General features: G+C 38.9%; 1 protein-coding gene across 3 annotated transcripts in view; it reads right to left on the bottom strand.

Annotated features, from left to right (window-relative positions):
• Window positions 1-24,536, bottom strand: part of ESRP1 (epithelial splicing regulatory protein 1) — a 57,356-nt gene that overhangs the window by 9,944 nt on the left and 22,876 nt on the right. For 2 of the 3 annotated variants that reach the window (XM_007453247.1, XM_007453246.1), the window contains exons 10-13: window positions 24,530-24,536; window positions 20,944-21,167; window positions 18,516-18,702; window positions 15,263-15,431 (exon numbers count right to left, since the gene is read on the bottom strand). The exon at window positions 24,530-24,536 is cut by the window's right edge and continues 311 nt beyond it. In XM_007453247.1, coding sequence (XP_007453309.1) covers window positions 15,263-15,431; window positions 18,516-18,702; window positions 20,944-21,167; window positions 24,530-24,536 — 587 coding nt within the window. Of the gene's footprint in view, window positions 1-15,262; window positions 15,432-18,503; window positions 18,703-20,943; window positions 21,168-24,529 lie in introns of all 3 variants that reach the window. The other variant, XM_007453248.1, reaches the window with a different exon arrangement.

The following is a 24,536-nucleotide window of genomic DNA, read 5'->3' as shown; positions in this document are numbered from 1 at the left end:
CGGGATCTAGTTCCCTGACCAGGGATCGAACCCGGGCCCCCTGCATTGGGAGCACAGAGTCTTGCGGGCCTCTCACTGTTGTGGCCTCTCCTGTTGCGGAGCACAGGCTCCAGACGCACAGGCTCAGCGGCCATGGCTCACGGGCCCAGCCGCTCCGCGGCATGTGGGATCCTCCCGGACCGGGGCACGAACCCGTGTCCCCTGCATCGGCAGGCGGACTCTCAACCACTGCGCCACCAGGGAAGCCTGAGAGCACAGTCTTAACCACTGGACCACCAGGGAAATCCCCCTAAGCATTCTTTATGTGGTAACTCAACTAATTACTGTATTATGAAATTAGTTTCACCCTGTCCCTTACCCAATCTGTTTGCCACCACAGTTAGTTGCTAGATACCCATATTTAAAAATATGGGGTTCCCTGGTGGCGCAGTGGTTGAGAGTCCATGGGTTTGTGCCCCGGTCTGGGAAGATCCCACATGCCGCAGAGCGGCTGGGCCCGTGAGCCATGGCCGCTGAGCCTGCACGCCTGGAGCGCTCTGCAATGGGAGAGGCCACAACAGTGAGAGGCCCGCACACCCCAAAAAAAAAAAAAAAAAAAAAATATATATATATATACACACACACACACACACACACACACAGGGAAAAATTTTTTTTTAAAGTAGTCATTAGCTTAAAGAGCAATAAAGACCCACAGCTTTAGATTATTAACTCATAAATCATTCTAAGTAATTATCCCATTTCAAAGATAAGTAAACACATAATGGAAGGGACTACAAATCTGAGATTATCTATCCTACATAATCCTAACTGATGGGTTAATAGGAATGATACCAGATGGTGAATCCAGTCCCAGACTCCATTTTATGCAATTTTTTTTTTTTTTTTTTTTTTTTTACAGTCCGCGGGCCTCTGTTGTGGCCTCTCCTGTTGCGGAGCAGAGGCTTCGGGTGCACAGGCCCAGCGACCATGGCTCACGGGCCCAGCCGCTCCGCGGCATGTGGGATCTTTCCGGACCGGGGCAAGAACCCGTGTCCCCTGCATCGGCAGGCGGACTCTCAACCACTGTGCCACCAGGGAGGCCACTCAAACTCCATTTTAGTAGCACAGTGACCTGGAGCAAGTCACTTAATGTCTCTGAATTCCAATTTTATCATTTGTTAAATGGAGATTACACTTCCTAGTTTCACATAATTGTTCTTCAGCTTCAATGATTTAACATATCAAATTACTCCACAAACCATAAAATGCAGTAATTTGTTGTTCTATTATTATTCTCACTCTTGCTATTTCCATAATCATTCTTCCATTTCATTTCTAAAATATGGGAGCCTGAAAATATTACTTGACATCAAGCTGCCCATAACTTGTTAAGTCTCTAAAACAGTGATTCTCAACTTGTCTGCATATTAGAGTCACTTGGCGAGATTTTTACAACTCTCCGAGGAGAGTCTCTTTAGAGATCAAGAGTCAATCTGTGTGTAACTGTCAGAGCAAAGAGAGGGAATGCTGAACTTTAGGCCTGAGAAGGACTTTAGCCATCATTTAGCCACACCTCCTCATTTTTACAGAGATGGAAATGGAAACTAAGAGTTAAATAATTTCCCAAAGGTCACGCAACCAGTTAGCTCTTCACAAAACTGAAGGACTACCCAGATTTCTCAACTTCTAGCTCAGTATCTCCCTATACAAGCACCATTCATTCAAAGACCATATTCGCTCATGTCAAATGCCTGATAGATACTAACACTAATACTCAAAGACTATCAAGACTTCTGTGTATTTTGCTGAGTTACTCAGACTTTCCACACTGGATATGAAAATCAGATCATTTCCATAGTATACAACTTACTTCTATGACTCTGACCTGGCATATTCTATGCCTCTGGTTAAAGATCTCTTATAAATTAAATCTAGGTATCTAGTATTGGGTTGGCCAAAGAGTTCACTTGGTTTTTTCTGTAAGATGGCCCTAGTAGCACTTAGTTGTCTTAACTTCATTTGAAACAATTTTGTTAGACTGCACTGTGACAGCTGTCATATCAGTGTGCATTAAAAAAAAATAAACTTATCAAAATTGGTGATTTTTGTGTAGCTATTTTAATATTGAAGATAGGAGAAAAAAAGCAACATTTCCGGCATATTATGCTTTCTTATTCCAAGAAAGGTAAAACGCAACTGAAAGGCAAAAAAAGATTTGTGCAGTGTATGGAGAAGGTGCTGTGACTGATCAAACGTGTCAAAAGTGGTTTCTGAAGTTTCGTGCTGGAGATTTCGAGCTGGGTGATGCTCCAAGGTCAGGTAAGACCAGTTGAAGTTGATAGTGATCAAATCGAGACATTAATGGAGAACAATCAATGTTACACCCTGCAGGAGACAGCCGACATACTCAAAATATCCAAATCAACTGCTGAAAATCATTTGCACCAGCTTGGTTATGTTAATTGCTTTAATGTTTGGGTTCCACATTAAGTTAAGCGATAAAAACTTTCTTGACCATATTTGTGCATGCAATTCTCTACTGAAACATAACGAAAACGTTCCTTTTTTTTTTTTTTCCTGCGGTATGCAGGCCTCTCACTGCTCCGGCCCCTCCCGCCGCGGAGAATAGGCTCCGGACGCGCAGGCTCAGCGGCCATGGCTCAGGGGCCCAACCGCTCTGCGGCATGTGGTATCTTCCCAGACTGGGGCACGAACCCGTGTCCCCTGCATCGGCAGGCGGACTCTCAACCACTGCGCCACCAGGGCAGCCCGAAAACGTTCCATTTTTAAAACAAATTTGTGACAGGTGATAAAAAGTGGATACCATACGATAATGTGGAATGGAAGCGATCGTGGGGCAAGTGAAATGAACCACCATCAACCACACCAAAGGCCAGTCTTCAACCAAAGAAGGTGATATGTGTATATGGTGGGATTGGATGGGAGTCCTCTATTATGAGCTCCTTCCGGAAGACCAAATGATTAATTCCAATAAGTACTGCTCCCAATTAGACCAACTGAAAGCAGCACCCAACGAAAAGTGTCCGGAATTGGTCAACAGAAAATGTATAATCTTTCATTAGGATGACGCAAGGCCGCATGTTTCTTTGATGACCAGGCAAACACTGTTACAGCTTGGCTGGGAGGCTCTGATTCATCTGCTGTATTCACCAGTCATTGCACCTTCAGATTTCCATTTATTTCGGTCTTTACAAAACTCTCTTAATGGAAAGAATTTCAATTCCCTGGAAGACTGTAAAAGGCACCTGGAACAGCTCTTTGCTCAAAAAGATAAAAACTTTTGGGAAGATGGAATTATGAAGTTGCCTGAAAAATGGCAGAAGGTAGTGGAACAAAATGGTGAATACGTTGTTTAATAAAGGTCTTGGTGAAAACGAAAAATGTGTGTTTTATTTTCACTTAAAATGCAAAGGAACTTTTTGGCCAACCCAATACCTTCAAAATACAACCAAGATAAAATAAAAGTTATCTAACTAGAAATTTAAGGCTATAAGTGACAGTTACGTTCAGCATCTGTAGGGTAGCACCTATTCCAATGAAGCCAAAACACAATACAATTGGGATTCATATCTTCATTCTTTGCACTAGGATTATCTGCTGTAGACAAGTTATCTTAAGAAAAATTAAATAATCTGCATCTACCTGACAGGGCATGAGAATAAGAACTTTCTCTCAACCTAAATTCCAGGTCTTTCAGATTATTGAAATAAAAAAACAGCAAGAAATAAAGTAACTTGTGGAGTAAAAATGACAGTATAGAGACAAGGCAAACTTATACATAGAAAATCGAATACAGTTTGCTGAATTATTACTAGAATAAGCCAGTTTGGCAAGGTTAAAAGATATAAGATCAATGCACAAAATAAATTAACTACATTTTTATATACTACAATGAACAATCCAAAACGGAAATTAGGAAATCAATTCCATTCACAATAGCATCAAAAAGAACAAAATATTTAGGGAAAAAATTTGACAAAGGAAGAGCAAGACTTGTACACTAAAAACTATGAAACTCTGTTAGAAAATAAAAGATCTAAATAAATGGAAAGATAGCCAATGTTCATAAACAGAAGATTTAATTTTGTTAGAATGGCAATACTACCTCTAAATTGTACAGATTCGATGCAATAGCTATCAAAATTCCAACTGTTTTTTTGCAGAAAATGACAAAACTGGAGCTAAAACATATATGGAAATACAAATGACCCAGAATAGCCAAACTTTCTTAAAAAAGAACAAAGTAGGAAGACTTACATTTCCTAAATGCAAAACTTACTCTAAAGCTACAGTAATCAAGATGGTGTGGTACTCCCATAAGGGTAGGCAATGATCAATAGAATAGAATTTGAGAGGTGAGAAATAAACCCTTACATTTATGGTCAATTGTTTTTTGTTTGTTTGTTTGTTTTTTGGCCACACTGCACAGCCCATGTGATCCCAGTTCCCTGACCAGGGATCAAACTCAGGCCCTTGGCAGTGAAAACGTGGTGTCCCAATCATTGGACAGCCAGGGAATTCCCTGGTCAATTGATTTCTGACGAGGGTTCCAAGACAATTTGATGAGGAAAGAAGTCTTCTCAGTAAATGGTGCTGGAACAATGAAATATCCACATGCAAAAGGATGAATTTAGACCTCTACCTCACGCCATATAAAAAATTAATTCAAAATGATAATATACCTAAGTGTAAGAGCTAACACTAAATAACTCTTAAAAGAATATGTAGTGGGCTTCCCTGGTGTCGCAGTGGTTGAGAGTCCGCCTGCCGATGTAGGGGACACGGGTTCGTGCCCCGGTCTGGGAGGATCCCACATGCCGCGGAGCGGCTGGGCCCGTGAACCATGGCCGCTGAACCGTGTGTCTGGAGCCTGTGCTCGGCAACAGGAGAGGCCACAACAGTGAGAGGCCCGCGTACCGCAAAAAAATTAAAAAATAAAAAAAAAAGAATATGTAGTAATACATTTTCATGACCTTGCATTATATCTGACAACAAAAGTGTAAGTGAGAAAAGAAGAAATAGATAAGCTGGACTGCATCAAAACTTAAAACTTTTGTGCTTTAAAGGACTCCATCAAGAAAATGAAAAGACAACCCACAGACTGGGAGAAAATACTTGTAAGTCATATAAGCTCTCCTACCTAGAATATATACAGAAATTTTACAACTAAAAAACAGTAAGAAAAATAATTCAATTTAAAAATGTTCAGGGACTTCCCTGGTGGTCAGTGGCTAAAACTCTGCTCTCCCAATGCAGGGGGTCCAGGTTCAATCCCTGGTCAGGGAACGAGATCCCACATGCTGCAACTAAGAGTTCACGGACTTCCCTAGTGGCCGTGGTTAAGGATCTGCCTGCCAATGCAGGGGACAGGGGTTTGAGCGCTGGTCCGGGAAGATCCCACATGCCGCGGAGCAACTAAGCCCGTGCGTCATAACTACTGAGCCTGTGCTCTACAGCCCGCGAGCCACAGCTACTGGGCCCACACACCACAACTACTGAAACCCGCATGCCTAGAGCCCGTGCTCCACAACAAGAGAAGCCACCACAATGAGAAGCTCGCACACAGCAACAAAGAGTAGCCCCTGCTCACCGAAACTAGAGAAAGCCCGTGTGCAGCAACGAAGACACAATGTAGCAAAAAATAAATTTATGTATTAAAAAAAATAAGTAAATAAATTAACTTTTCAACTAATCCAATTCAGTTAAGTACAATTTACAGTCAATGTTTGAGATATTTAATGCTTTCCATGGAAAGTTACTCAGTTATCAGAAAATCTTAGCCTTTTTCAAATCCCATGTAATTTAAGGAATGGTAGGGAGTGCTGTATGTTATAAGGGAAACAATTTTAAACATAAGAATAGCTTCAAAGTATAAAGTATAAATGGATTATGCCATCGCCACAGAATAAGGATAACGTAAAAATTATGTGCATTTGCTTTGTGGCAGCGGTTTAGAGAAAGATAAGGAATTTTTTAACCATACCCTAAATAACGGCAAAAAGAGCTGTCCATCAAAACAAGACTATGCCAGTAGCTCATCCTAACATTCATTTTAAGTCACTGTTTTGGGTTTTTACCTCCATTATATCTTTAGTTAGGTTTCAGATTCTCAAGTGTCAGTATTTATCAGTCTCAGGTGTAAATGGTAACAATAATGTAACTGCTAATCAAAAGCTACAGAGGTTCAAAAATTGATAAAACTACAAAGGAACCCAACGGGTTAGGGGCCAAATGAGTGAGTCAATGTAACCCTGAACTCCGAGGTCCTACAGTGCATGGAGGGACTGTACCGCATCACATAAACTAACAAGGAGACTGCACTTGAGCTGGGTAAGAAACCCTGTTGGAGTTGCCTGAATGGGCAAAGAACTGAAGGGAGATGAGAGGAAATGAAGGGAAAAAGTAAATAGCACAAGAGGGGTCTCCCTAAAGGTTTATATTCAGAAAACTGCTAGAGCATCACAGTTATGAAGACATTACTGCTGAGACTCATTCAGCAAGTCACACTGAGATTGCATTAAAAAATTACTGAGGACTTCCCTGGTGGCACAGTGGTTAAGAATCTGCCTGCCTTTGCAGGGGACACGGGTTTGATCCCTGGTTCGGGAAGATCCCACATGCTGCAGAGCAACTAAGCCCATGCGCCACAACTACTGAGCCCACGCACCACAACTACTGAAGCCTAGAGCCCATGCTCTGCAACAAAGAGAAGCCACTGCAATGAGAAGCCCACGCACAGCAATGAAGAGTAGCCCCCCTCGCCACGAGTAGATAAAGCCTGCGTGCAGCAACGAAGACCCAACGCAGCCAAAAATTAAAAAAATTAATTTATTATTTAAAAAAAAAAGAAAAAGAAACTACTGAATGAAGCACACCAGTGACTACATTATAAAGTTGGTGAAGATTTCCTCCATGGCAGTACTCCACGTTCTCTCTACGTATTTGGGTAAAAACTTTCAAACCCAATGTAGAGAAAAACTGTATTTCCCTGAGAATTAATGACTTTCTTTCCTTTGAAATTATGAGTTTTGTAATTCAAGTTTCCTCCTGCTTAGAGCCTATGATTGTTATGCCAATATTAATTTAATTGCCTAAGATTCTGTTGTCAGCCTATCAAATATTTCTTCCTAGAATCTTATATTTTTTCAAATCCTAATTTACATAATCTAATTTTGTAATATTCTATGTATCCTAATAACTCATAGAAAATTCTTTGTAGAGCAGGGAAAGATATGAAAATACTGAAGGCCAGGGTGTCTAACAACACAATATATACCCTACCGGAAATAATTCTCATAACACCCTTTCATCTAATAATTACAAATTACTAAACATTGGTAACACTGATGTTATCGGGTAGCACTCCAAAATAGAAGTAGTCATAGCATGACAATATTCATATTTTGAGGATCTGCCATATTTCTCTAGAGGAGAGAGGATCAGAGCATTATCTGTCCTATTAGAAAAAGAGGTTAAATCGCTTCTCGGCCTTTTGGCTAAGATCAAGTGTAGAAAAAGAGGTTAAGGGAAAAGGAGAATAGAAGACTATATCCTCTCCTCTGGATGAGAGGACATTAACATAGAAAATTAAAACACATTAATTAAAAAACACATAGAAAATTGAAACACATAAAAACACATTACAGGGCTTCCCTGGTGGCGCAGTAGTTGAGAGTCCGCCTGCCGATGCAGAGGATGCGGGGTTACGCCCTGGTCCGGGAGGATCCCACATGCCGTGGAGCGGCTGCGCCCGTGAGCCATGGCCGCTGGGCCTGCGCGTCCGGAGCCTGTGCTCCGCAATGGGAGAGGCCACAGCGGTGAGAGGCCCCCGAACCGCAAAAAAAAAAAAAAAAAAAAAAACCACGTTTACATAGAAAACATGCCAAGAAGTCTTGCAAAAAGAAATCTGGTTTCTACTTCTGGCAAAATTACGGCACCGAGCCTTTGTATTAAGGTTATTAACACCCCTAGTGTTACAATATTTTTGGAAAGTGACTGGAGAAACAATGTTTTAATCCTAGCAAGTGCAAAAGATGGAGTCACTTTTCACGTAGGAAATTAATGAACTAACTTGTTCATCTGAAATGAACAATCTCAAGAAGGATGACTTTTCAACATACTTTTTGAGTTTAATACTGAGGCAGAGGGACTGATGATCACACCTGGATTCTCAATTTCTGTTAGCTCTTCCTAAAGGCTGTACAAGCTGCTCTGTGCATGTGCATCTACCTCTTGGAGAAAGTTTAAGTAACCAACAAATATAAAAACACTTTGGAAGGAATAAAGAAATCTTCTAAGAATCTATTTCACTGAAATAGTAAGCAAATTTAGGTACTGTCAAAATAGTTGGTAACTAAACTTAACTTACCCTAATTATGTCAAAGATTACCAAAAACAAACATAAAAAACCCCTACTACAGTTATCATAATATGCTCCAAATACATAGTAAAGTTACAGACTGCTTACTCAAAACAAGAATTGCCCTCACAAAGCTTCATTTTAAATTTGACAACTGAATCCTATAGTAGAAATTATTTTATAAGTTATCTTTTTGCTTGATTTAAAGTATAAAATGATAACAACTGATCTTCTTACATGTTTAGAAAACAGTGACATTTTAAAAAGTAATATTTTGAAGAAAAATCTAGATGTTAACTGTGGACATTTGTAACAGAAGACAACAATTTCCAGAGAGGCACATTTATAGAAGTTATTATTTTGTAAACTATTTTGGCGTTCTGTTTTTTAAATGAGCTTTTGTCTTGTTTTGGAATAGGAATAGCATACAACATTGAAAGGTACAAATACAGAGCCAGCAGTATGACTCTATCACACCCCTCCCCTCCAGATCAGAACCTCTCCAGAAGCAATCCCATTCTAGCTTCGTGGTTATTATGATTTGATTATTTTAAACTTAAATGGAAAATGTTTGCTAATAAAGCCATTTTGCTTTTGGTTTAAAAAAAGGCAGCTTAGGGACTTCCCTGGTGGCACAGTGGTTAAGAATCTGCCTGCCAATGCAGGGGGCACGGCTTCCAGCCCTGGTCCGGGAAGATCCCACATGCCACGGAGCAACTAAGCCCATGCGCCACAACTAATGAGCCTGCGCTTTAGAGCCTGTGAGCCACAACTATTGAGCCCACGCTCTAGAGGCAGCAAGCTACAACTACTGAAGCCCGTGAGCCTAGAGCCCAAGCTCCACAAGAGAAGACACTGCAATGAGAAGCCCGCACACCACAAGAGTAGCCCCTGTGCAGAAACAAGGACCCAAAGCAGCCAAAAGAAAAAGAAAAAGAAGGTGGCCTAAAAGACCACATAACACACAGTAAAGAAAATCAAAAGTCATTACTCTGTATTACTAGAAAAAATTCATAGACGAATGTCAATTTTTCCTTTTAGCCTACTTCAAGGTAATGTCTTAAAGATATACCAAGGAAATGCTTAAATAGGGCAATGGAGGCAAAATAGGTTTATCAAGATTGGCACATGTGTTTTAGTTAAGTTCTGCTTTAACTAAAGTCATTAATGCTTAAGAATAAGGTGCTTAATTTAAAGATATATTGGGCACATAAATAGCAACAGGTGAAAGAAATGATCTCTAGGTTTTTGTGCTTTAAAATGTTCTGCGGGTAAGGATATAGCAGGGTACGCATGGAAACAGATGATACAAGATTGGGAAATATTGATTTTGTTGAAATTGGGTAATAGATATTCTCCCAAATTATGTTAGTTTGAAAACTTCTGTAATAGATTCTTTTAAAGTTATGCGTGAAAATAACATGTATAATACCATCCCCATTTTGTAAGAAAAAAAATCCTTAGGGAAAAAAAACCTTACACATTAAAATCAATCAAGTGTTTTGGGTAATGAAAATTTTTTTCCTTGAAGTTCACGCACTTGATAATTTTCTACTATGCTGAAAAGAATTTTAAGCATATTTTAAATTCCCTGAACTGTTCATCATATGAATAAGGTCTTTAGACTAACAAATGACTATTCCATGAAACTACACTGAATTCTCAGGGACTGACAGTATAGACTGAATTGCCCACAGCATTTCCTGCTTACATCATTTAGCAATGTCATTCAAACTAAAAAAAAAAAAAAAAAAAAATTCAAAAAAAAAAAAAAAAAAAAAAAAAAAAAAGAGTTGTTCCCACCAACAAAAATTATGTGGTGCTTCTCCGATATAACAACATTGCCCGATATTGCATTAATATTGCATTGTTACAATGTTCTAGTATAATTTCACTGCATGCTGAGTTCCAGTTTGCATTTGTGGCACTAAATGTTTAAGTTATAAAAAGAATTTTTTTAAAACAGGAGTTCTTTCTTTTTCTTAGTCCTATCAGAAAGCTTTTGGGACTTCCCTGGTGGTCCAGTGGTAAAGAATCCGCCTTTCAATGCAGGGGATACAAGTTTGATCCCTGGTCAGGGAACTAAGATCCCACATGCGGCGGGGCAGCTAAGCCCGCATGCCACAACTACTGAGCTCCCGCGCCTCAAAGAGAGAGGCTGCATGCCACAAACTACAGAGCCCATGTGCTTTGGAGCCTGCCCTGCAACGAAAGATCCCACATGCATCAAGGAAGACCCGGCGTTCTGCAACTAAGACCTGATGCAGCCAAAAATAAATAAATAAAATATATACTTAAAAAAAAGAAAGCTTTCAATGAGTAAATTAGAAAGTAAATTTAACTTTACATTTGGTTGTCAAATGTTACCACTGCGAGAAACTAGTTAAAGTGTATATGGGATGCCTCTGTACTGTTTGTTGTGAACCTATACTTATCTCAACAACAAAAGGAAACTGGAATAAGAAAGCCAAGTGTTCAAAATAGGAAATGCATGCATCTCTCAGAGGCTTGGTATTCTTTTTGGCTCAAGTGCAAAGAATTTCAGAATAGAATACAAGAATACCACACAACAAACCAAGCATTGCAGAATGCCTCAATATTACTAAATATACGTATTCATTGCTTGGGTAGAAAGAATGATTTTACAAGTAATGGTTATCTGAAAAAATAAAAGTCCCCTCCCACACCTCCCAAACCTTTCTCATGGGCATGCAAATAAAGCATCACTCATTAAAAATGTCAAACATTCCTCGCCCTCTCTTTTGGTTCAAGGTGATATGTTATTATTTATAACGTCCTACAAAAGGTGAGGCAATGGATATAAAAAAGACATTTACGTTAATCCATCTTTCTTTAAATTACATGACATTTCTTTGAAGACTCAGCGTGTCTCTTACCTGTGCTACAGCTTTGATGCAAAAGAGAATATTCTTTTCCAAGAAAAATGAGAGGTCAGAACAAAAGGTAGGACTTTATGTAATGGGAGAGACAAGGTGTGATAAAACAGAGTTCTGAGTAATAAGCAGGGTGGGCATGATCAGATAGTCCTTTCTAATTCTTTTGTACCCTGGGCTAAGCTCTGGGATACTGGGTAACCGAAATCTTCTTACAAGGGGTGAAAGGAAAAACCAGTGTTCATAATCAGAAAATAGAACCACTTGCTTTAATTTCACTTGTGCTTCAAGATGCTGTTGTTACAGCCACACATTTAGACTGCTAAAAACTCATTTAACAATAAACAAAAAGAAAGCAATTCACTGGTTCACTGTTTTCTCCTTAAATGTTCCTCAAGTAACCCAAATCCTTATGATGAAATACCCATCATAGGTTCTATCTCCAAATATACCAAGTTAGAGGAAATAAAATAAGAACAAATGCCCGCTAGCTAAAGGAGCCCTTTGAAGCCACTGACTTTGCACAGGGATGAACTCTGTCAGCTACTCTACACCAGAAAGGGTCCATATTTTATTAACTCTAATATTCCCAGTATGTCTCACACAGAGGTACTAAATTATAGTTTGCCCAGATAAATTCAAAGTTAAAAACAGTAAAACCAGTTACTTTTTTTGAGGGGCATACTTTTAAAAGTCTGCAAAATGTTAGCATATTGATGTTTTAAAGTAATGAACATGTTGCATAATCTGAAGTCAAACGGACATATTTCATGTAAAAAGTGGATAACACATTTTAAATTAACTATACTCCAATAATTTTTTTTTTTTCGGTACGCTGGCCTCTCACTGCTGTGGCCTCTCCCGTTGCGGAGCACAGGCTCCGGACGCACAGGCTCAGCGGCCACGGCTCACAGACCCAGCCGCTCCGCGTCACGCGGGATCTTCCCGGACCGGGGCACGAACCCGTGTCCCCTGCATCAGCAGGCGGACTTTCAACCACTGTGCCACCAGGGAAGCCCAATAAAATTTTTTTAAAAATTAAAAAAAAAAAGTGGAGGGACAATATTGTGTAATAAACCATAATGGAGAAGAATATATAACTGAATCACTTTGCTGTACAGCAGAAATTAACACAATACTGTAAATCAATACACTTCAATGAAATATTTTAAAAAATGGAGGGAATTTAATTTTTTTTAAGTTAAAAAAAGACAAACTCCAGAGCTTCTGATTTAATATCTTGTTTTAGCCTAAATTATGCTATCTCACACTTTCCTACGTATCAAATAGGCCAAAATATACTTAAACATTTACATTACAGAGCCTCAAATGCCTTACAGTCATGTGACGTTAGAAATTAATGGCTTTCTCCCAAAACTGTAAAATATTTTATCGTTCTTGGAATTTGCTTTTTAAATTACTATAGATTTTAAGTATGGTTAACAGCACATCCCCATGTTTGAACACTTTGTTTGTGTCAGTAATTTCACTAGAATTAGGGAAATGTAAATTAAGAGTGAACCATACTAGGAGTTATTTGGAAATATTAATTTAAATATAACACACATGACTTTTGATTTAAAAATCCCACTCCTGTGAAACTGTTCTACAGAAATAGAAGTATTTAAAGATCAATACGAGTATTGTTTAACAGAAAAATAAAATTAAATGTCTATAAAAATAAAAGAATTGTTAAATTATGATATATTTTCATTCTTGGGATATCATATGGAAGTTACAAGAGTGAGGTAAATATACAGATATTCCTTAGGGAAGAAGTCAATGACATACTGGCAAGTTAAAACAAAAAACAGACAAAACAAAACAGTGGGCAGTACGTTAGTACGCCACATTATTTACAAGCACACAGATACGTGTATGTTATCAAACTGATAGTAGTGGTTACTTTTGGACTTGGTGTTGTGTAAAATGGGAGTCTACTTTTACTCACTACTTCTATCCTTTTAGACTTAATAATGAGGACATTACAAACTTTAAAACTACTAGTAGAAGAAAATTAACATATAAGCAGGGGCCCAAAATTACAGGAGCTATTAAGCCATAAATGTCAGTTCCGCTTGCCTTTGGGGCTTCAATTCAAGACTCAAGTTCCCATCTCACTATGATGGAAAACTATTTCTAAGAGATTCCTTCTTTTAACAGTGTCCAGATAGCAAGGCAATGGTGGAACTGGATACTTTGCAAGTGTATTATAGGCACAAGAAATTGCACCAGGCATCCAGTGGCACAAAGCATTCCACTCCTGACATTCTGATGGTGTAAGACAGGAAGACAGAGATCTTTCTTATAACCAGAGCCACTACCAGCAAGTGACTGTCACAGGGTCTAGAGAAGGTGACAGATTGGGATTGGGCTGGGTGCCTGACATAGTACTCAACCATGAACAATTACTCATGCTTCTGAGCCCTTTTTCAAGCTTTCAAAAGATGGCCAGCTGATGATTATCATGGCTTTCTCCCTATGCTTCTTCCCCAGGAGAATAAAAATTTTCAAAAAACAAAACAAAACAAACAAAAAGAACATTTTCAATAGCATTAATGAATGTTTTTAAAATTTCTAAAAAATTTAAACAAATTTAATTAATAGTGGCTACCAGCTTCACTGCTACCAAGATTCTAAAGTTCTTGCTCCCTATTGGGAAACTGCAGATGGAGAGGGAATAAAAAATACAGTGTGACAGGGAATCCCCTGGCGGTCCAGTGGTTAGGACCCCGCACCTCCACTGCAGGGAGCCTGGGTTCGATCCCTGGTCCCTGGTCGGGGAAGTAAGATCCTGCAAGTCACGTAGCAAGGCCAAAAAAACAAACAAAAAACCACACAGAGATCAGATAGGTAAGTTCCAGGCCACTTATCAAAAACCTCACATACACATTGGTGGATGTACTCAAAACATGTTTTTAGAATAGGTTGAGAAGGAAAAAACAAGGCCTGGTATACTTTAAAAAGTTTTTGAACAATATTGCTTGTGCCAAAGTAAAATTTTATTTTAATAAAGTGAACTGGTTAGTAGCTAAACAAAGACTTTTTTTTTTTTTTTTTTTTTGCTTTTCTTTTTTAAACAAAGATTTTTTTTTTTTTTTTTTTTTGGCTTTGCGTTATGTGGGATCTTCCCCAACCAGGGATCAAACCTGGGCCCGCTCCAGTGGAGGTGCGGAGTCCTAACCAATGGACCGCCAGGGAAGTCCAAACGAAGACTTTAAAAATAATTTTTTTTTTTTGAAAAGAAAATTGAGAACGAGAGGTTATTATATATCCAAGTTAGAATCACAGGCAATCAGACCTGGGAGGGACTCCAAAAGCTTGGCTGAACTCATCATCATTTTGTAACAACCAGAAAGGTCAAGTGAATTGCCTCAGGTAGAAGAACAGATGAGACCAAAACTCGGGTCTCCCAATTTCCAGACTGACAAATTTCTCTCCATTATATCCTGTTGCTTCCAAGAAATTGAGGACAACTAAAAATAATCACATTTAAAATATGTTGATTCTAATAAAGTACTGAATAATCTCATTCTGGACTTGTTAGTAAAGATTTAAAGAGGAAAGAATGCAAGCCCTATAAAATTTAAAACAAATAAAATTTAAAACAACAGTTTTTATTTATTTTGGGTTGACATGAATTCATGGTACTTAAAAATATAATTGTCCTCATCATGGATTTTCCCGTTTTATAATTCATTCACATGATACTGCCACCCTATTAGAATGATTACTGTGCTACTTACTAACAACCCTAAAATAGAAGGAAAAATGGAAAGCTGTATACACATGTAACCTAAAATATCATGCTGTCAATAGATGGTTAAAAAATAAACATTTTGGTTTGTCTTGAAACAACCTTCTTGGTCAGAGATATGACCAGAAACTGTTGCCGGTCATGCTAACCTTCAACGTGGCAGACAACATTCTTTTGTGAACTCAGGCAGAGGCTATTAAAGGAGTCCTTTGTTTCTGTCCCTCATTTCCACTTCCATCGGAGCCTTACCTGGGATAGTACGCTGTGTAGTTCATGAAGAGCTGGGTGCCTGCTGGGTAGTATGCTGTGGAGGGCTGCAGTGCTCGTGGATTCAAGAGCACAGAGGGCTGATAAATGGCAGCTTCAGGAGGAATAACTGCTGCAGGAGCTGGAAATGTGTAGGAGGGAGGAGACAGGCCTAGATAAGCAAAGAGAGAGACCTTGAGATATATTTGTAGTAGTTGACACACATGCTAGCACTAAAGCTACAAGGTCGCTGTTCCATATATACATTCGAAAGAAAGAGACCAGTTCTGTATACCATCCCAAGCATCTTCCTTTTGGTTATACAGATAATAACACCTAGAAGCAATCTCAAATCTCACACGCTCCATCAACCTGAAGAATGGTTCTTAGTCTGAAATTTGAAAAAACCAGTATCAAGTGGACTTTCAAGTCTTCGCAACCATTTCATGACACGTGATTTTTTCCCCCCACTCCTAAATGCCAGTTACCACAAACTAACTCTTTGAGGAAAGAAACATGGGACAGACTGACATTTAGTGTAACTTCAAACCAAAAGCTGGGTTTTTTTCCCCTTTGAGCACTGGGCTGCTAGTTCATATTGTTATCTACTCTATAGGACAACATGAAGACAGTTATAATAAAACACTATCCACCAGGACCATGTATTATGTATGCCAAAGCACAGACTGTGCCAGAGTCAACTGACCTAAAAGGAGTAGATTAACTCTGGATCATGTACACTTCAAGGCAACCCGGAAGATGGGTTTTTGATGCTAATCTACATCTTCAGACCAGTCTAAAAAAATAAAAAAATCCAATCTGGGAGCTAACCCTGAAGAAATATATGTGCAAGTCTTCCCGAGAGTCAGCTGATTCAGATTAAATAGAAAGTAGAAAGGATGGAATTCCTTTGTCTTCTGGTTATGCAACATCTTCAAGGCCCAGTAACTCACTTAAGTCAGACCACTTGCTGGTCACTAGCTTTAATGTGTAGGATGAACACAACTCTCCAAGCCATCTGCACCCAACAGAAGAGATACCTGAGAGGTTGCCTGAATTTGGAATTCCTGACTTTAATTTTCAAACCTAGAACCACCTAATATATGTTGCAAATAGCTGAAGCCCACTGGATAATTTTCACAGAAAATCGCTACTGTCTTTTGCTCTTCTTATGAGCTTCTGTATGTCTATGGAGATGAGTGAGTCAGCAGAATATGGGTACATAAACCCAAGACCTGGGAATTTCCTGGTGGCCTGGTGGTTAGGATTCCAGGGCTTTCACTGCTATGGGCCAGGTTCAACGCCTGTCAGGGAACTGAGGTCCTGAAAGCTGTGCGGCACGGCCAAAGAAAAACCAAAAACAGACAAACAAACAAAAAAACCCAAGACCAACATATTGATTTCATATTCAATTTTTGGGTACCTCCTTCATACCCATCAAAAATTGCTACATGGTAGATACCTAATGTAGATAATTTTAAAATTATGATCCCTGGCTTAAAAAGAGTCCACAAAAAGGACAAACAGAACAAACCGAGGCACCTAAGTCATAAAGAGATTGTCACCTAAAGCGAGTTGGCAGGAAGAAAAAAGTCCAGTAGAAACAAGCATATTAGCATGCAGAAATTAGAATTTTGATTTTTTAATGAGTGAACTCTTCCACTAAATTGACAAATGGCCAAATTTTAAATAAAATTTTTAGAAAGTATTAAAAGATATGGAAATATATTTTATGTAAAAATGTATTTAGATTTTAAAAAAAAAACATTTTTTTTGGCCACACATTGCACAGCATGCGGGATCTTACTTCCCCAACGAGGGACTGAAACCGTGCCCCCTGCAGTGGAAGTGCAGAGTCTTAACCACTGGACCACCAGGGAAATTATTATTATTTTAGGGCTTGTGAGGGGGAAAAGGGAAGAAGTAAAAATCTTACAAAGTCTATGATGACGACTTTTCCAACAGGAAGAGAGGAGTAAAAGGATATCACAGCAAAAGAATTTGGGTTATACATGATGAAGAAATTCCCTTATCAGATTATCAGTACAGGAAATTGTAAAAGTTACTGATATTATCAGTGGTTTATGGACAGGAAAACTACAACTAAGATTACATTAAGATATCCACTTAAGCCAAATCATGAATTTTTAAAACTTGATACTCATTAACGATCAACTCTTAGATATCCACCAATAGCAAGCAGCAGATAAATGGAATATTAGCAGTTAGGAATTCCAAGGGAAATAAAGGATTAAGCCCTACTGAATGTCCTATGAATAATACTTTATCAAATAGGTTTATTGGTATAGATCCCTCTTTACTAGAAAGTGATGTCTTAACACTCCCCACTTTACTGGAATCAAGCACATAATCCAGTTTACTTTCTCAATTATCTTTGGACTGTATTCCAAGTGCTACTTTCTTTAAACATACCCAGCATGCTTCCTAACAAGGTATGTCTTACTCAAAAGTGAAAACTTGGTCAGAAAACTCAAGTTTTAAACATCAGATCCCCAAATGTTCCTTAGTCACAAACCAGAACTTGGTCTTCCGACTAAAGCGCTCATTCCTCTCAAACAGGATTCCAGATGGCGTGCACCCAGGTGCCAATGAGCAACAGCATGGCTTGATATTAAGCACTGATCCTGAGATCCAATGGTAACTTTGGCTAATTTATTTACGCATTTGTATCTTTTTTTCTTTTTTACTAACTAGCTCATTCCAGATATCCTGGAGAGCAAGAGGGATGCTCTTCCCTAAAATACTTACTGCTCAAAAAATTAAAAATGCAAAATGGGCACCAACTCACCCTTCTTTAAAAATCACAAAACAAAAAAGCTTAATGTGTTGCAGGGAAAAAAAAGGATCTGCCCATACTTATTTTACCTTTAAATGTTATGTATTTAATATGTAATATTTATTACGTATTAAAATATCTGCATAGCCAGGTTGTCTCCCAGAGTCAGTGCTTATCTTGAGCACACTAAGCTTCAGAAATCAAGTGCTTATCACTGGAAAAGCAAGAATATAATTTGAAAGGAGGTATTTGTAGAATCTCTAATTATGGGTGTCCACAACCAAGGTCTTAAATGATTACCAGATACTACCGATTTCAGATGGGAAAGCCTTATGTAACCACCTCACCTGCCTTAGAAAGAACCAGGGGCACAGAAAGTTATGAAAGCAGCTTAAGCACCTACCAGCATATAGCGTAGAATAGCGCCAAGACCCAAGAAAAACTTACATGGTAACTTACATGGCGGTGGGGATAAGCCATTTCGATTTAAAGTGCCCCCCATTAACACAAAGTTCATCTCCTCAGCTGAACACTGAAAGACTTCAACATATCTGTCCTTCATGGTTTTTTTATGACACTTCTGTGCAGCCATAAATGCTCTGTCCGCAGACTTCATCTGGATAAAGGCATCTCCTGATGGGCGTCCCTGAGCATGTAGGGGAAGAATAAAAACAAAAGGAGACTGTCTCCTTCAACAAGGAAGTGGTTGCTTACAAAACATGCACAGTGACAATCACCCATAGTACAGACATTTTAGCCATAACATCTGGGTGACAGTAAGATCTACTGAAATCAGACTTATGTTTCATCACCTAATCAACAGAATTGCCCACAAAACTGTGAAAAAATAGTTTTGAGAGCTCATAGCTGAATGTGATCCTTTCTGATTTTTATCAATTAGAATTAGATTTATGGACTTTTGAAAACGTCTCCTTGTGACTGCAGTTTCAAAGCAGAGGCTTGTATACTGGGTTTTTCCTTTCTGAAAAATCTGATTAAATCTTACTCAATTGAGAAAAGCTAGTAACAGAACCAGTATTAGAGCTTTATGCGTCCTCCTACACGAAACTGAACAAACCAGTGCTCTCTTTTGTCTTTCAAGTCTGTCTCTCACTGACCTGCAACATCCCTTCCCCTTCTCCCTGAAGCCTAGATTGGGATGTGGCTTGTGGACAGGCAAGGAAGAGAGGAACTGGGAGTTGCAAAGCACAGTGAAGGGTGGTGAGAGCTGTTATCATCAGCTTTGCTTGGGAGCCCTTCTCTCACCTCTTCCCTTGCATCTGTTTTAAACCTTGGCCGACAGATGTTTATAGACAGTTCCTCTGTTACTAACAGCTTGCTAAAAATCCTATTTAAAACAAAGCTGGTAGATTTCTGCTCCACAGAACCAGAATGCCTGAGTTTTATTTAGCATAGACATTTTATGGGAGAGAAAAAAGGCACAACCAGCTTATAAGACTCCTTTTTTATTTTATGGATTTCTTTAAAGTCTCTAAGGGACTAGTTATTGCAAATTATTACCATGCAAGTTACCATAAGAGTTACCATACCAGGGAAGTTAAGGACACCAGGGAAACCCAGTCCAAGATGGAAAACTAACATCTTCGAGGCAGCTAAGAGCTTGTCCATCATCAAAGAAGCATTTCTCCCAAGTGTAGTCAAATAGGTCACAGGGTCAATGAGAGGCAAATCTGTCTACTGTTGTTAATCATAGAGTAATAATAGCCCCTAGGTTATTAGAAGTGGTGACTCAGAGAGAACCCGAACAATCCCCCGGTGATGCGGAACTTTGGGAATTTTATTCAAAACGAATCCCATCAGTGAAGCATGCCGAGAGGACTCCTAATCAGATAAAATGCTGCATAGCTTCATATTGACCTGAGAGTTAGAATGAGCATGTGCTGGTGTGGAACACCAAACAGAGGCTCAGTGTTTTCTGATTCCTTGTACCCAGTGGCATGCACTTCCCAGTGAGACAGGATTACGGTTATGAATGTGACCAAATCATCACATGAAAAGAGAAAGTGCAGTTTAGAAAAAACTGGTGTTTTTAAATACAAACCTATATTCAGACTACGATGCACGGAAAACATCTTATTTTCAAAAATGGATACAACTTCGCTTTAAATAAAGAGTTCGAAAATTTTAATCAGAACTACGTGCTTTATGGATTTCTAAAGTTCTGTCCTGCTTATGATGGCACAAAATACTGACAAATTGCCCAGCAACTAATATAATTAATTTTATTTAAAAAGTGAGAGATACCAAGCCAGGAATTACTTTTAATATGCTTAGAATATATATTGCATACTATAATAAGCTGATTAGATTTTGATAGAGGATTCTCAACAATTAATTCACTAACACATCTGAGCACCTTTTAAGATCACATAGTGTTCTAGGTGGTATAGATACAAGTTATTTTGGAGTTTGTACTCTACTGAATGTAATTTGATATCTACTATATGTATGTGAAATAAAATAAGTCATTTCTAAACAGTCTATGGATACAAAATACTTGGGAGCACAGACATGCTCATTGGTTTATATATTGTCTATGATTGCTTTCACACTACAGCAGCAGAGCTGCAGACTTCAGTAACTGCAACAGTAAAATGTTGTATTAGACTGGTAATGTATTTGTCTCCTACCCGATGCTATTGATAATTTGATGGATATATGTGATGATGGAATCAGAGCTGAATTTGAATTACCATACCAATGATAGCATTCTTTCCGGAGTTCATCTTAAAGACCCCTTGCATTTATAGTTAAATCTTTCCTTTAAGACTTACTATACAACTGATGAACATTTGTTACCTTTTTATTGGAAGGGTGTATTTAATAAGAATAAGCAAATCAGTTTTCCAGTAAGTGACTTTCTTACCTGGTGATTCAATACCATGTGGACCCCATGAGTCCGAATATCGGTGGAAAATTCCCCCAGAAAGTCCAGGATATCCTCAATTGTGGCTGCATAGGGAAGACCTCGAAGGCGTATACAGTCTCTAATATTTGTAGGGGGCACAAATTGCTGAGGTAGTACTGGAATAATGGGAGGGGTTGGAAGTGGAATGAGAGGGGCCGAGGAAAATCGATTCAGCACCTGTACTCAAAGCAAAATAGAAGTGGTTTAGAGCCCTGCTACTCCAATGTTGTCTGCAGACCAGTGCTGGCATCCCTGGAGAACTGCTAGAAATGCATACCTCAGCTCCACCCTGACCTAGTCTATATGAATCTGCAGTTTAACAAGATCCCCAGGTGATCCACAAGCATGTTAAAGTTTGAGAAGCACTCATGGAGAAAGTTGTTCATGCTTTTCAGCTGGGAAAGCATGATACCAACTTTTGTGAGACGCCTGCTGAGGTATACACCACACACAACACAGTGCACTTAGATTAAGGACTTACCCACCTGGACAAATGTCTCACTATCTGCCTTGAGACAATCTGTTGCTTTTATAAGAATCGGGACATATTGTTAAAATGTGGACTTATGTACAACCTATTAGATTTCATTTCACTAGTGTTTCTCTCAATACTGTCTTCACATTCCACCTCCAAACCCAAGAAATAGAAAGAAAATGACCCAGCAAAGGAACCACGGTCAAACAGTGACTGTATTATATTAAAATATGTCACATTTATAATAATGTATAAAGCAGAATGCAGAATGTCTGGGTAATGTAAACCTGACAAAAATCAATTAGTGAAAATAAAAATAATCATGTGAATTTGAGACAGTGGCAAAACGGGATCTTGACTACACATATATATTTTTTTTTTCTTTTTTTTTTTTTTTTTAATTTTTGGCCACACTGCACAGCATGTGGGATCTTAATTCCCCAACCCGTGCCTCCCTGCATTGGAAGGTGGAGGCTTAACCACTGGACAGCCGGGGAAGTCCCTTGACTACCTTTTAAATTCATGGAATCCTGCTATCTTGAGAATGGATGCCAGGTCAGGTACATTTGGGAGAAAGAATTGCTCCCAGGCAAAACTCATGTTACAAGGCTGTTGTCTACTTTTGTCTTAGTTTAGAATATGCCTACTAGTTGATAATATGAGGAGGTCCTTGTGCAAATGCCGTGTGTGGAATCCCCAGGATTTCTGAACCATTCACCACTGCAGCCTTTAACAGCTCATAACTAAAAATATAAGACAATCAATGAACTCCCCCCAAATTGCCCTAATTTCCTCACTCACACCCTGTCCAGTTGCTATCTGAATAAGAGGTGACAACAATCAAAGAGTAAACACAACACAGCCAAAGAGAAAGCAAGACTTTAAGAAACTATACGAACGATTCGGACACAGCACAAACATTAGCGGGGAGAACACGAATAGAAAATAAATGTTATAAGCAAACTTGGGACAGGAAATGGTCTAGCACCTACAGTGCCTGCCAAAGAGGAGATCCGTAAAAAGTTATTGAATGAAGTGATTATTATTAATGAAAAGAAGACAGTGCAAACTTCAACACTTATGAAATAAATTATTAGAGATGGGAGGCTGGAAAGCGAAAGTTCACCCACACTCAAAACCACCTATGGCTGAGTCAAACAGAGAAAGCATACTCTACAACCAAGCCAATTAATGTACAGTAGCCAAGGCTCTGGGGTAGTCCATTCTAGGGCATGATTTCCATGAAACTGTTCTTCGAATTAAAGATCTAAAATAAAAATCTCATTTTTCGCCCTCCAGTTTGGGGTGTTTGAAGTCTTAAGCATGCTCAGCATACTTTAGAGATTCAGAATTTATGATACTCATTTTCAACAAAGTACAGAATTGTTTAAACTACAAGTATGCTCATAGCTTAGGGTTCAAGAATACCAGTACAGGGACTTCTCTGGTGGTCCAGTGGTAAAGAATCCACCTTCCAGTGCAGGAGACATGGGTTCGATCCCTGGTCAGGGAACTAAGATCCCACATGCCGCAGGGCAACTAAGCTTGTGCACCACAACTACTGAGCCCGTGTGCCACAAAATACAGAGCCCACACACTCTGGAGCCTGCACGCCATAACTAGAGAGAGAAAACCTGCAAGCCACAACTACAGAGAAGGCTAAGCACTGCAACGAAGAGCCTGCAAGCCACAACGAAGATCCCGCAAGCTGCAATGAAGACCCGACGCAGCCAGAAAAACAAAAACAAAAACAAAAACAAATAACAGAGTCAGGGTCTGAACTGCTTGCAAAAAAGACCAAAGGAATCATTGAAATGACTATGTTCTACTATGGAGCCAAGTAAAATAAGTTGAAGAGCCATGTGAAACATTCTATAGGATCTCAGGTGCAAAGGTAATACTAACTGACCCTTGAAGAGAAATGTTCAGCTGATAAGTCAAGAAGAATAGCTGAAAGGCTTGAGACCCTACAGATGGTTTTATGCTTGGATCTTAGTGTGTTTTCAGGAGCTGACTGTCCCATCTGTGCCTCAAAAACAGCGTTGAATTCTGAAAGGTAGTAACAGGACAAAAGGACAATTTGCACTGTCACCAGCAATATGGAACTGATCAAGCCTTTTGGGAAATAAATTTGGCAAGACATTAAAGCCTTAAAAGCTCACACCCTAGATCCAGCTCTAAAGAAATCAATGAGAAATTGACAGATAGGGACTTCCCTGGTGGCGTAGTGGTTAAGAAACCGCCTGCTAATGCAGGGGACATGGTTTGATCCCTGATCTGGGAAGATCCCACATGCCGCGGAGCAACTAAGCCCGTGCACCACAACTACTGAGCCTGCTCTCTAGAGCCCACGAGCCACAACTAATGAAGCCTGCGCACCTACAGCCCGTGCTCCGCAATAAGAAAAGCCATCGCAATGAGAGGCCCCGCGCACTGTGATGAAGAGTAGCCCCCGCTCGCCAGAATTAGAGAAAGCCCGTGCACAGCAACGAAGACCAACGCAGCCAAAAATAAAAATTAATTAATTAAAAAAAGAAGAAATTGACAGATAAGCATGTTTACCTAGAAATTTCTTCTGATAGAAAAAAACCCAACCCGAATGTACAATAGAATTAATAAATAAATTATATGCCCCTGTGAAACATAGTATTAACTTAAAGATTAAAATTTTCAGACATGAGTAAACTTTTGAAACTGAATACAAAGGTATATCTACAGCAATATTCCAGTTATATAAAAACATAGTATTTTTTTCTGTGTGTATATTAACATAACAGTGGCTATCATTTGGTTACAGAATAGATATTTTTCATGCATTTATACTTTCTGTAATTTCCAAGTTTTATTTTAACACAATGAATAATGTATTATTTTCAGAAATAAATAGGAACTATATTCAATATCTTGTAATAACTTATAATGGAAAAGAATCTGAAAAAGAATATATATATGTGTGTATAACTGAATCATTGCTGTATACCTGAAACACTGTAAATCAACTATACTTCAATTAAAGAATAAATTAATTTAAAAAAAAAGAAAGAATAGAAATAACGCAAAGCCACCAACATGCTCT

Source organism: Lipotes vexillifer, unplaced genomic scaffold (genome assembly GCF_000442215.2).
Source record: "Lipotes vexillifer unplaced genomic scaffold, Lipotes_vexillifer_v1.1 scaffold1038, whole genome shotgun sequence".
NCBI classification, from domain to species: Eukaryota; Metazoa; Chordata; class Mammalia; order Artiodactyla; family Lipotidae; genus Lipotes; species Lipotes vexillifer.
Note: the sequence above shows the minus strand (reverse complement) of the source record. Positions and strands in the feature narration are given on the sequence as shown.